General features: G+C 55.5%; 2 protein-coding genes across 2 annotated transcripts; one reads left to right on the top strand and one right to left on the bottom strand.

The window, feature by feature from the left end:
- Positions 1-709: 709 nt before the first annotated feature.
- Positions 710-5,241, bottom strand: NCLIV_021540 (conserved hypothetical protein; the record flags this gene model as incomplete). The annotated part of the gene is made up of 6 exons (XM_003882349.1): positions 710-907; positions 1,326-1,541; positions 2,085-2,214; positions 2,805-3,290; positions 4,562-4,621; positions 4,676-5,241. 6 exons carry the CDS (start codon positions 5,239-5,241, stop codon positions 710-712), a joined length of 1,656 nt encoding a protein of 551 aa, XP_003882398.1.
- Positions 5,242-6,597: 1,356 nt separating this feature from the next.
- Positions 6,598-10,991, top strand: NCLIV_021530 (phosphopantethiene--protein transferase domain containing protein; the record flags this gene model as incomplete). Its single annotated transcript, XM_003882348.1, has 6 exons — positions 6,598-7,103; positions 7,802-7,936; positions 8,318-8,404; positions 9,031-9,117; positions 9,566-10,356; positions 10,816-10,991. 6 exons carry the CDS (start codon positions 6,598-6,600, stop codon positions 10,989-10,991), a joined length of 1,782 nt encoding a protein of 593 aa, XP_003882397.1.
- Positions 10,992-11,628: the final 637 nt, after the last annotated feature.

Here is an 11,628-nt window from a genome sequence, read left to right as displayed (position 1 = left end):
GATGGTGAGCGCGACCCGGCCGAAAGCACTGCACAAGGGACACTTTGTTTTCAAGCGAAAAAGGAATCGGACGCGCTTTGGTCTTCAGACCACTATTCCGCCTTCGCCACACGTTTCCGGTTTTTCGCTCCGTGACAGGGCGCCTGCACATTTCCTCCTTGCAAACGCATTCGAGAGCGCGCGAAGCACCAGCGGGGAACGCGCTGTGCGGCACGGGAGAGCCGACCGCAGCACGGGGACAAACTCTGAGGTTTCCACGAACGTGGCGACACAACGGCGACGCGAACGAAAGCACAAATGCCTGGCAATCTCGCCTTCGAACTGGCGTCCAGAAGAGCCCTTTTTCTCGCGTTTCGACTCGACACACTTTTGGCTGAGGACAGAGAAAGAGGGCCTCGGCGACCCAGCGTCGAACGGTCGCTGATCAGGTGTTTCTCTTTCTGCCTTCCTTCGTCCATGTTGCCTGGATTTCGCCAGTCCGTTTTCGCGTGGGGACGCCACGTGGCAGTGGCAGATCTAGCTGCCGCAACCTAAACTCGGGTCGCATGCGGGTCAACGCCTCCGCGCTCTCGTCCCGAACTCACCGTTAGGTTTCGAGAGAATGGCCCCACTCACCTTTGTCACGTTGCGGCCTTCCTGCTTTTCGCGGTGAACCAATTTCCATCTTTCTGCTGGCGTTTACCTTGTGTCGGCTTCGGTTTCTGGAGATCTAGTGGTTTTTCCCGCTGCGCTTTGCGCCAAGTTTCCGCGAGTGAGACATGTCAGTCTGGTGCCCGTTGCGGCGCCTTCGCGTCTTCAACACGCGGTGGAGAAAAAGGATCGCGAAGAACAAAAGCAGGATAATCACGGCCGCGTAGGTGTACCCCCAAAACCCGTTGATGGCTTTGTGGTTCGCAGGCGAGATGTGCTGGGAGAAAACGCAGAAACGCACACACAGCAGACAGAAAACGCTGAGAGGAACCGGATGCAGACCCGCCCTCGCAGACAGAGAGAGACCATGGAGGCTACGGCCCAGCCGCTGTACCTGGACGTGGCTCTGCGTAAACAGCTATGTAGAGAACTCCCGACGTCGCTCTCTTCCCGCTGAAAAACCCAGACACAGACTGGGTGTGCGTCAGAGCTCATCTGGAGATGGAGACAGTCGAGGAGCGGAGAAAACGGTGTCTCAGGGAGATCGTCACTCCTTGTACGCCGGTCCTGACCACACGAGCGCCTGAGAAGTCGTTGGTTCTCGCTGTTAGTGCTAGAGATATGAATCCATTCGTTATGCCTAAATTACAAGCGATGCGGAAACCGACGTGGGTAATAGCCTTCCCGGTGCTCACCGCAAGTCTTCGGATCAGTTGCTCTGCAGAATGATGTTGTCTTTTAGAGAATCGGATGGGTGTCTCGGGCCCGCGCAGCAGCGACGAGAGCCGCTCTTGGCTGCTCAGCATGCCGAGAAAAAGCCGCTCGACGTCTTCCGCAGTGGTGAACTTCTGGTAGCACGCGACCCAGGACCCGTGGAACATGAGACGAAGCATCTCGTCTTGCCGCATTCCCTACACGCGAACAAACGCATGCATCAGACAGGCACCGTTCCGCGGGGACTGAAAAGACGGCATCACGTCGACAGCTTCCTCTCTATCCACCTCGATTCATACTTATCGACACACTGAGATATCTGGACAGACGTGTAGACTGACTACCACGCAGATCTCTACATGCATATCTATTGGTGCTTACATAGCTAAAGATAGATATGTGCTATACAGATCATACAGAGCCCCATGGCGTTTAATTGCGTACAGGTACAACGCTGGTCTAACTCTCTAACCGACCTTGTTGGAACAACTGTCGGGAAAGTAACAACCTCCAGGTATTTATATATATATTTATGGGGCTTTAAACACCGACATTGGAAGATAAAGGGAAGACAGTAAGACATCCATTTAGAGAGGGATAGCCATAAAACCAGCTGTCGAAACTTAATGACAGACGATTACGTGTAGAGGTTCGTGCAGCTAGATCGGCAGACCCGCTGTGTAGAGTCACCAGATACAGAAATGCAGATCGACTGCGCGAGCTCGGTGGTCAGAGTTTACCTTTTCAGGGGAGGCTTTTTCGACGACAGCTTTATAGAGAGGCCGGTTTTCGGTGTGGTGTTGCTGGACCAGCCAAAAGCAGCCGACCATTTTGAGCATCTGCTGTCGGTCCGTGAGGTGCTGGTCGACCCTGCAAGGAAGCGAGAAAGCAGACGATCCGCATGCAGAGGCAAGGCAGCGAGAGAGATACAGCGAACTGACGGCGCAAAAGGAGCGGGCCTGAGCGAGCGAACGGCTGTCCTCCGGAGAGAGCGATGTCACCTAGCGAGCGCGAGGCAACGGAATGTGGACACGAGAGAGAAAGGCGACGAAGAAAAAGCGGAAGAAAGGCGAAGTGAGACCGAAGGGGAGATAAGACGGGAAAGGTGAACGAAAGCGCAAGACGAGAGAGGTGAAGAAGAAAAAGAGAGAGAAAGGTATGAACAAAGAGGAACCACGAGGAAGAGGCGTCGCAGGATCAGCACTCAGGTCTTTCGCCCTTCGGCGCACACACGAGACGCTGCTTTCTCAGCAGACACCCTTTCGTTTTTTTTTGTCGTCCCTCTCGTTCGCCCGCTTTCGAGTTTGCGGACGGATGTGCAACCAGATGCGTGCATCCTGTTTCCTAGTGTTGACTGCCTTTCCATCGTTGCGCAGAGGAAAGCCCGCGAATTCGGGATGAAGAGCCAGATTCCTCCCTTCTGCCACTCTCGCTGAGCACGCAGGGACTGTGTGTCTTACAATTCCCGTCTTCGTTCTTCTTCTGCGTCAAAGTCCTGAGCGAGGGGGCTATTCTTCAGGTCAGCTGTGAGGCGATCGAGCATCTGGATCTCTGCGTGCGCTACATCATCGACCGTCACGCTCCTGTCTCCTCTGTCTCCTGTCTCTTGGGCCTTCCCTCTCTCTGCGTCGGCGCCCGCCACGCCGCCTGACGACGTCGAGACTGAAGAAGACTCGGCGGGGTTCTCGGGTGTCCGCGCAGACACCACGTCCAAAAGAGGGGAGGCGGTCAGGGGGAGAGCAGTGAGAAGCAGGGCGCAGAGCAGGCCACCGGCGAGTAGGCATCCGACAGACTGCATGCGAAAGAGAGAGAAGGAAGAAAAAGAGACGACGGAGGAGAGTTGGCGGGGGCTCTGAGAGCCCGGAGACGAGCGCAGCGCTTCGCTCAGAGGACGCGGACACGCCACAGACGAGGGAGACGCGAACGAACTGTACTGTTCTCCGATCCTGGAAATTTCAATTTCGAGAGGAGAGACAGGCGCGAGATGGAACTTGCGAGAAGCCGGCATTTGTGCTCTCCCGCCTTCTGCGCCTCGCTGGAAAGGTGAGAGCGAGACAGTCTGTCTCTTTCTTCTTTGAGACACGCGCGCCATTCCTCACACACGGAGAGGAAGAGGGAGGGAGGACGTCCAGAAGAAGACGCCGGAAGCTGAAGGCCGGAGGGGACAGGAGGGAGGCGAGGGCGGGGAAAGATAGCAAGAACGTTGAGAGGAAACAGTATGTCCGTTACGGGAGGAAAAAAGTAAGTCAAAAGCGGAAGAAGTGCAGGCTGTTACAGAGATCAAGAGAGAGACTTCGGCGGTTTCCACAACGCATTTACGGTGTTGGCCGATGGCGAGGTACGTCCTGCTAAAGTTTCTGCTTCGATTCCCTTCCTTCGATCTCACGGATGAAAAGGAAACGGGATCAACATGTGGTCGGTGCTCATCTGTCTTTCTCAATCCCTGGAAACTTGCACTTGGGCTGAAATGCGTCTTATTGGTCCTTCCTCCAAGCCTCCTTCTCAGGCTCTGCCAAGAAAAAGCAGTGATAGAGAGCCCTGGCCGAGTGAGTGTGTCGCCTTTTGCAATGGGGTAGCCTCGTGCCTTGTATGAGAGCCTGGCGACTGATTTTCCCTGCCTCTGTCGGATCGACTTCCGCTCAACAGCGGGGGCGCGTGAAGGAAGGCGGGAGAGCGAAAGTAGCAGACGATGCGAGGAAGAGAGAGCACAAACTAAGGAGACCGACAGAAGAAGCGAGAGAAACAGGGACAGGAAGAAGAGAGAGAAACGGGGAGAAAGAGCGAAACGATGAGAAAACGAGGGATCGATAAAAAGCAGGCAGGGAATGCGAGAAAAGCGAGATGGTGTCAGAAGGAGCAACAGATCCGACGGAAGGTGTGCACGGAGAACGTCACGTGTTCGGTCCTCGCGTTACTTGCCAGAGGCGCATGACGTCACGCCGATGGCTTTTTGCGAGGCCGGGTATCTGGGAAGCAGAGCCGGCACACTCTTTCAGGGAGGCGGGGAGCTCGGCCAGAAAAAGTAAAGCACCGAAAGAAAACTGGAGGAGCGAAACTGGGCACAAAGAACAGCAAGAGCGACTTCGAAAAACCAAGACGCCATCTGCGCTGTTTCATTCTGTCTTGCATGCAAGTCGAATGACGGGCGGGAAGGTGACCCTCAGCTGCCGCGTGATTTTTCGGTTCTCTGTTCTTCGCGAGGCACGCCATGATTTACCTACCTTTCGTGGACCCGTACGAAGGGGAAAAAGGCGACACTTTGCTGACTGACAAGAAGCTGAAAGAGGGGGCAGAAAAGAAAGGGAAATAGTTATGGTCTCTCCGATCTTACGAGAGACTTTTCGACCGCGCTCTCGCCTCGCGGACACACGGGCGACCTGTGTGCGTTCTTGTCAGAGGGAGGCCGGCGGCAGTCGGCAGGCGGAGCGACCGTCTCTTCTTGAGAATTTTGAGACTTTCTGTTCCTCGTAGGGCCGCGCTATTCAAATCCCCATGCTCTAGCATCTGGAGGCCTTTCTTCTCCGCCCCCATTTGCCAACGAGAGCATTTCCCGTGGCCGGGCTGCGGACTCGGCTCCGCTAGCACGGCATTTCTCTCCTCCGCTAGCACGGCATTCTTCTTCTTCTTCTTCTTCTTCTTCTTCTTCTTCTTCTTCTTCTTCTTCTTCTTCTTCTTCTTCTTCTTCTTCTTCTTCTTCTTCTTCTTCTTCTTCTTCTTCTTCTTCTTCTTCTTCTTCTTCTTCTTCTTCTTCTTCTTCTTCTTCTTCTTCTTCTTCTTCTTCTTCTTCTTCTTCTTCTTCTTCTTCTTCTTCTTCTTCTTCTTCTTCTTCTTCTCCTTCTTCTTCTTCTTCTTCTTCTTCTCTTTCTCCTTCTCCTTCTCCTTCTCTTTTTCCTTCATTCGGCGTTTCGGTCTCTTCTCTATTCTTCTCTTTTTCCTTCATTCGGCGTTTCGGTTCGCTCGACGGGGGATATTTTCTTCATGGAGGGGGCATCGCCTCGCGCGGCTCTCTCGGCTTCTGCGCCGCTCGAGGCCAACCAACACTGGACTGAAAAGGAGATGAAGAGTCCTTGTCCACGCCAGCAGGAGTCGAACCTGGCCACACAAATGTCCCCAACGTTTTCGTCTTCTTCGCGTTATCTGTTGCTTGCCTGGTCCCTTTCACCCCCTCGTTCGTTTTCCCCGCACATATCTATCTCTCTGTCTCCTCCATCTTCCGTTTCTTCGTCGCTGTCAGGCTCGTCTGCGTCCTCGACTTCGTCCGCTCCGTGTGACGTTGTTTTGGCTCTGAGTGACGCGACGCCTCCGGCGGCAACGTCAAGTGCTCTTCTCATTTCACGTTGTCTTCCGGCGTATGCCTGCTTGTCCATGGCTGGGCTTGCGTTTTCGTTTTTTCTCTCACCCTTTTTCTTCGTCTTCCCCTTCTTCCTCGTTGCTTTCTCTCAGAGGCACGATGACCGAGCGCGCACGCGAACACGACAGCCTTCTAGTGGAACCGTTCGCTGGTACACTAAGGCTAGGGGGCTGACGCGCCTTGTCCCCACAGTCCCTACCGCTCATGCATTCTTGTCGCTTGCCTCGTGCGCATGCCTCGTCTCAATAACCGTCTCTCCAGTCTCTGCCACGGGCTTGCGAGCGTTTTCGTCAAACTCATTTTCTGCCTCATCATCTTCCTTTTTACTCTCTCCCTCGTCTGCCTCTCAGCTCTCTGCCGGCTTCCTTCCCTCGCCGTTTGTCGGCTGGGACTTGCCTCCTGGACTTGTCCAGCGTGCTGCCCCGTCTGCGTGGAATGTCGCCCATCCGGCTGCAGCTTTATCGTCTCCGTTGGCCTTTGAGTCTTCACTGTCTGTGCCGTCGTTTCGGCCTCCCACAGTTGACAACAGTCTCCTTTCCTCTCGTCTCGTGCGAGGTCTGTCCTCGTTCTCCCTTGCGTCTCCAGCTTCTGCTTCAGGCCGATACGCTGGTGCAGACAACCATACAGCTTGTTGTTCTCTTTCGTCTTCCTCTCCTCCTGTTCTCGCACATTTCTCGCCACGTCCGTCTTCGCCGTTGTCTTCGCCTCCTGCTGTTCGTTGCTCTTTGCCTCTCTCCTCGTGTTTTCCCGTGGAGTCGCCGGCGCACACGAGAAACTCCTCGCGTGCACGCACTGGCCCGCCATCGCCCCTGGCGCGCGGCAGACGAGACGCGCCCTGGCACCGAGGCGCTGACACTGCGGTTGGCCCATTCCAGAACGATGCGGGAGAGGACGAGGATCAAATGGCCGAAGTCGACGCCTACCTTGACTCTCTCGAAAGAGACGAGGCACGTCGAGGCAGGGCTAGGAAGCCTCGTGGCAACGCGCGGAACGCGTCCGTCGTCAGAGCCTGGGGGAAGCCCGCGTCCTCGCTCCGAGGCTGTTCGTCGCCGGCTTCGTCCTCTGTGCGCGAGCCGCGTTCCTCGTCTTCTCAGGCATCTGCGCCGCGCCATGCGCGTCCACCTGCTGACGCGCGCGAGCTGCCTCTGTCCAGTTGCGAGCATCGACGTGCAGGTCTCCTGCATGCGGCAGACGCCGCAGCGACGAGAAAGACAAGCAGAAAAGAAGACGCGCGACAGGAGCACGGAGTCGAAAGCCTAAAGCAGAGGGTGGACGGAGAACCCGCCGGCGTAGGCGTCGAAGATTGGGGTGAAGGCGAGGTCACCATCGATCGCGATGAAGACAGTCTATTTCCTCTAGATGAAGGCTTGCTTGCGAGGCAAGCGAGCGCCGTGCTGGAGATCTTAGGGTTAGTATTCGCAGACCAGGAAGAACGTGAAAAAGAGCACGAATGCACTCAGGCCCCGCATGGAGATGATCAGCAGAATCCCTGAGAGAAGGGAGTCTCAAAGCGCGAGAGACGTGGGAGTCTCCGGGTCCCACCATAAGTCAAGAAGAAACCCAGTATAGGGGTGTGTGCCCAAGAAACGCGCGGAAACCCAGAGCCAGCTCCTGTCTCCTTTGTGGGGTGCGTGTCTCCTTCAGGCTCAGAACCTTTTCTGTTTCTGTTCACCTGATCGACGCGGAGAAAATGCGACAGCTGAACAAGGCCCAGCGAGGCACAGATGCGCCGACAGATGTGCTCGCCTTTCCCGCGCGTTCTCCAAGAGTGTATCAACGCGTTCGACGTTTCCTCGCTGAGGTGGCGCTTCGCGAAAAAGGACACACACGCGAGAGACGAAACGCGGCATCGACTGCAACGGAGACACTCGAAGATTGGGAAGCGACAAGGAGACACATCCGCCTCAGAAGCTCCGCCGATTTAACTCTAGGCGAGGTCTTCTTTTGTCCCAGTAAGAGATTCGTGGAGGCTCGGACTCAGGCCTGCGGCTCCACGCCCCCTTCGGCTATGTGGTTTTGGGCGACCTACGCTCGCGCCGCTCTCTCCCGGGCCTGATGGTTGTGACAGTGCCTTCTCTCTCTTTCGCCTCACATGCGTCTGCGTAGGGCTCCGACAATTACCTCGGAGTCTCGCGTGTCTTGCCGGTTCTCCGCAGGCGTCATTCAGGCGGCGATCGATGCGGACCGACGGGAAGTCGAAAAACTTGCAGATGACGGCAGCCAATTCTTCTGCCAAGGAAGGTATCAAATCTGATTACACACTGTCCCAAGTATACATACAGATACGTAATCGCATCTGTCTGCCTCTCTCTCCTTATATATATATATATATATATTTGTTCCAGAGTACCCCTGCGACCTTTACATGTAGACGTGTACATACGTTTACAAACTCAGCATATATATATATATATATATATATATATTTAAATGTGGGTAAAGGTGGATGGGGGCGTTTGGGCGTATCTTTACCTTGTGCGTCGTTTGGGGGCGGGCGATGAGGAGTGCTGCAAAGAACAGCTGGCGACTCTTTGTGCGACGATCGCCGTCCACTCTCTCCTGGCGACCGCGTCGTTTTCGTGTTCCGCTTTTTTTGTTTTGCCCTTCCCCTCTCCTCGCCAGTGGAATTAAGGACCTTCTGAAACTGCGGCTGTCGGTTCCTGAGCGCCTGCCGCTTCTCTTCATGCATGCATCTTTGCACCTTCTCGGGTAAGTCGCACCAGAGAGTGAAACAGAAGGGAAGGTGGGGGGGGGGGGGGGCGGAAGGGGGAGCGAAAGGGGGGGGAAGGAACGCTCGAAGAGAAAGCGAACGCAGGGCGGCAGCCGAGCAAGAAGAGAAAAGCGACGCAGCAAAGCTGCGGCGGTCAACCACGCGCCTCAAGATGGCCACCGGAGACATGCGCGGTTTCTCCCCGCCTTTGGAAGCTCCAGCGCCCTCAACTCATGCCTTTGCAGACCCCTCATCTATGTGCACACGGAGATGAATAAATGAATATGCAGGGTCTGTCAACGCATTGTATATTTGAAGTAGATACGCATATATGTGTATATATGCATACACATGCGCATATACATAGATGTGCGGACAGATGCGTGGATGGCGCTCTACCCTGGCATCTCTACATGCGCGTGGTATCCTAATGTCGACACCAGCGGGTCTCCACAGAGACTGCCGCTCCTTGGCTTCTCGAGAGGTGTGGTTTTTCTCGCTCGGTGGTGCTGTTGTCTTTCGGCATGTCTCCGCTGGAGTCGCGCTGTTCCTGCCGGGTTGCTGCCTGACGCGCCGAGCTCTCAACGTTCCGATTGTCTGTTTCCGCCCGTTTCCTTTTCGGCAGATTTGATCACGAGGAAGATGAGCAGGCGGCAGAGATGGAAGCTGTGGAGGAGGCACTGTTTGCGCGGTTTCTCAAACAGGCTCAAGCGTAAGCGGAAACGGCCGCAGGGGGGACAGCGCGGCGTCGTCCTGCCTCCTTAGCTGCATGCAGTTTAGTTCGCCGGAGTTTGCCGGCCGCGGTGACGTGCACCGTCCGCCCGGAACGAAGGCCCCAGAACCCGCACGCTGCCAGTCCTCTTACAGAATACTGCTTCTCCATCCGTATGTCCCTATGAATGGCCCTTCTATTCTTTTTCTTTCTGTCTCCCTATCCTTTATGGGTCACGACTCTGTCTCGCTCTCTTGTTATCGTATCTCTCCCGCTCTCGCGCGCTCTCTCCCGCTCTCACGCACTCTCACGCGTTCTGAATCGCTCTCACTGTACCTCTCTCTGTCTATCTGCCAATCGATCGCGGAACGTGTGCCGACCTTTGCAGATGTGTGGTTATGGGTGGCAACGCCGTGGGCGGCTGTGTGCATGTCGTGCGCCTGCGTAGGCGAGCGTTGCTGCAGGGCGGCGGTCCGGCGGCTCCACACTTCTTCGTTGGGACGGGATTGGACATTTGCTCCATTTCCCGCATGCGCAAATTCCTGCTGCGTCGCCTCTGTCCAGAGAGCACCGCAGCGGACGGGGAAGCGTCCGGCGGAGATCCGCAAGACCCGGAGAAAGGGACAGATCGTGGGAAGCGCGCGAGCAGCTGCGGACCCGAAGGCGGAAAGGAGCGCTACGCGGGAAGAGCGCAATCACATCTCTCTACCAGAGAAGTCGCTGCTGCGGGAGAGGGCCAAACCGCGCCAGGTGAAATCGAGGAACCTCAACAACGACGGAATGCGGACGCCACGAGGTGTATGCACACCCGCCGTTTGAAGCGGGCGTTGCGGTGGATTTTAACGCCGCTCGAAATTCTCGAGTTTCGCCGGCAGTTCGAGGGGATGCGCACTGCGTCGTGTGGTGGGACAGAACCCCCGACTCTGTGGGAGCGAACACATGCATCTGGGGAGCGAGTGAGGGCATGCGGGACCTCTGAGAAGGCACCGAATTCCGAGACGGACCGGGAGGCAAGCGGCCTCCACAACACGTGCGCGGGAGGGACTGGCAGCGGCACGCGTGAAACGAGAGAGTCGGAAGAAAACAAAAACCTGATGAGCGATAAGTCACTGAGAAAAAAGAGCGACGTCTTGTCGCGGAATCTGCAAGGCGCGGCGGCCTTCCTGGCAGGCCGCTTCGCGGCCAAAGAGGCTCTGGCCAAAGCGATGGGTGGATCCGGTCTTCGAAGTCTCTCTGCACGTAAGCACAGCTTCCCGTTTTCCTAGGCGCCATGCATCTATCCGTATAACGGGGCGCATGCCTGTGTGAAGATGACTTTTAAATCTATTCATGGATGCGTCCACGATACAATCAACTATATCTCTCTCTACATATATATATATATATATATATATATATATATATTCGTATTCGTGTAGGGTGTTCTAACCAGATAGGAATAGAGCCCTGTGTGTTTTGTGTGGTTGCGGCGGACGTTATGTTGCGAACCTGGCGTTTTGGCTTCAGCGTGTTCCTTCCGGGAGGAGGGACGTCTTGCACTCGCAGTCCGCAAACCCCGGCCAGACCTTATCGGATCGTTTGAGCGCTCGACGTCTCACTCGACAGAGACGCTGGTTTCTGGAGGCGCCCATGAGCGACTCTGCATAGGCCGTAACGAGTTCATGACTTTCACTTCCTCGGGCGATTTCCTGCGTTCAGATGGCATACGCATGCGCGACGTGGAGATCTACCGCGGGCTGAACGGTCAGCCGCTAGTGCGCCTTCTCGGCGATGCGCTGGAGCACCAGCGACAGAAGCGAATTTCAAGTGTCTTCATTTCCATCACCGGCGAAGGCGACATGGCGATGGCAACTGCCACAGCGGTCGGCACATAACCCTCCGATTCCGAGACAACAGACGAAATAAACTAGGAAGTCGAGAGGCGTTGACAAATCGGTTATCTCCCGACCGCGTTATATATATATATATATATATATATACATATATACATATATACATAGTTGTATGCATGCCTGTAGGCGTGTGCGTGTAGAACACGATGAAAATCTGGCCGGCTTTTTTAGTTCTGTGAATCCTGTCGCATCGTCGTTGCCCGTCTCTCAGCGTGCAAACGTCGAGCGGGGTCCGGCGTCGCTGCGTCGGCGTTTGGACTTGTGCGGGAAAGGCGTCTTGATGCGTGCGCTTTTTCATGAGGCAAATTTTTGAACACCTGGTACCCTCCGACGCTCAAGCTGACAAAAACACGCTGAGCGCAAGCGCACCTTATTTTCCTGTGTCTGTTGACCCAGGAAATACATACGGGAAGACACGGAGATGCAGGCCGTTTCTCACGGGTCTCCAAGAAAGTGCAGATCTCTTTTTTGAGTGGCGTGTTGTGTTCACTCGCATCTCAATATCCTGGTGTGTCATCTCACGCGGCTCACCATTCCAGCATCCACGCATACAGCCCGAAAAACAAACGCGGAGTCTACCGCTCGCGGGAGTTTCGCTGCCGAACATCCTGGGATCTCC

The sequence above is a fragment of the Neospora caninum genome, chromosome VIIa, assembly GCF_000208865.1.
Source record: "Neospora caninum Liverpool complete genome, chromosome VIIa".
Lineage (NCBI taxonomy): Eukaryota > Apicomplexa > Conoidasida > Eucoccidiorida > Sarcocystidae > Neospora > Neospora caninum.
The sequence above is the reverse complement of the archived record's forward strand: the minus strand, read 5'-3'. Positions and strand labels throughout refer to the sequence as shown.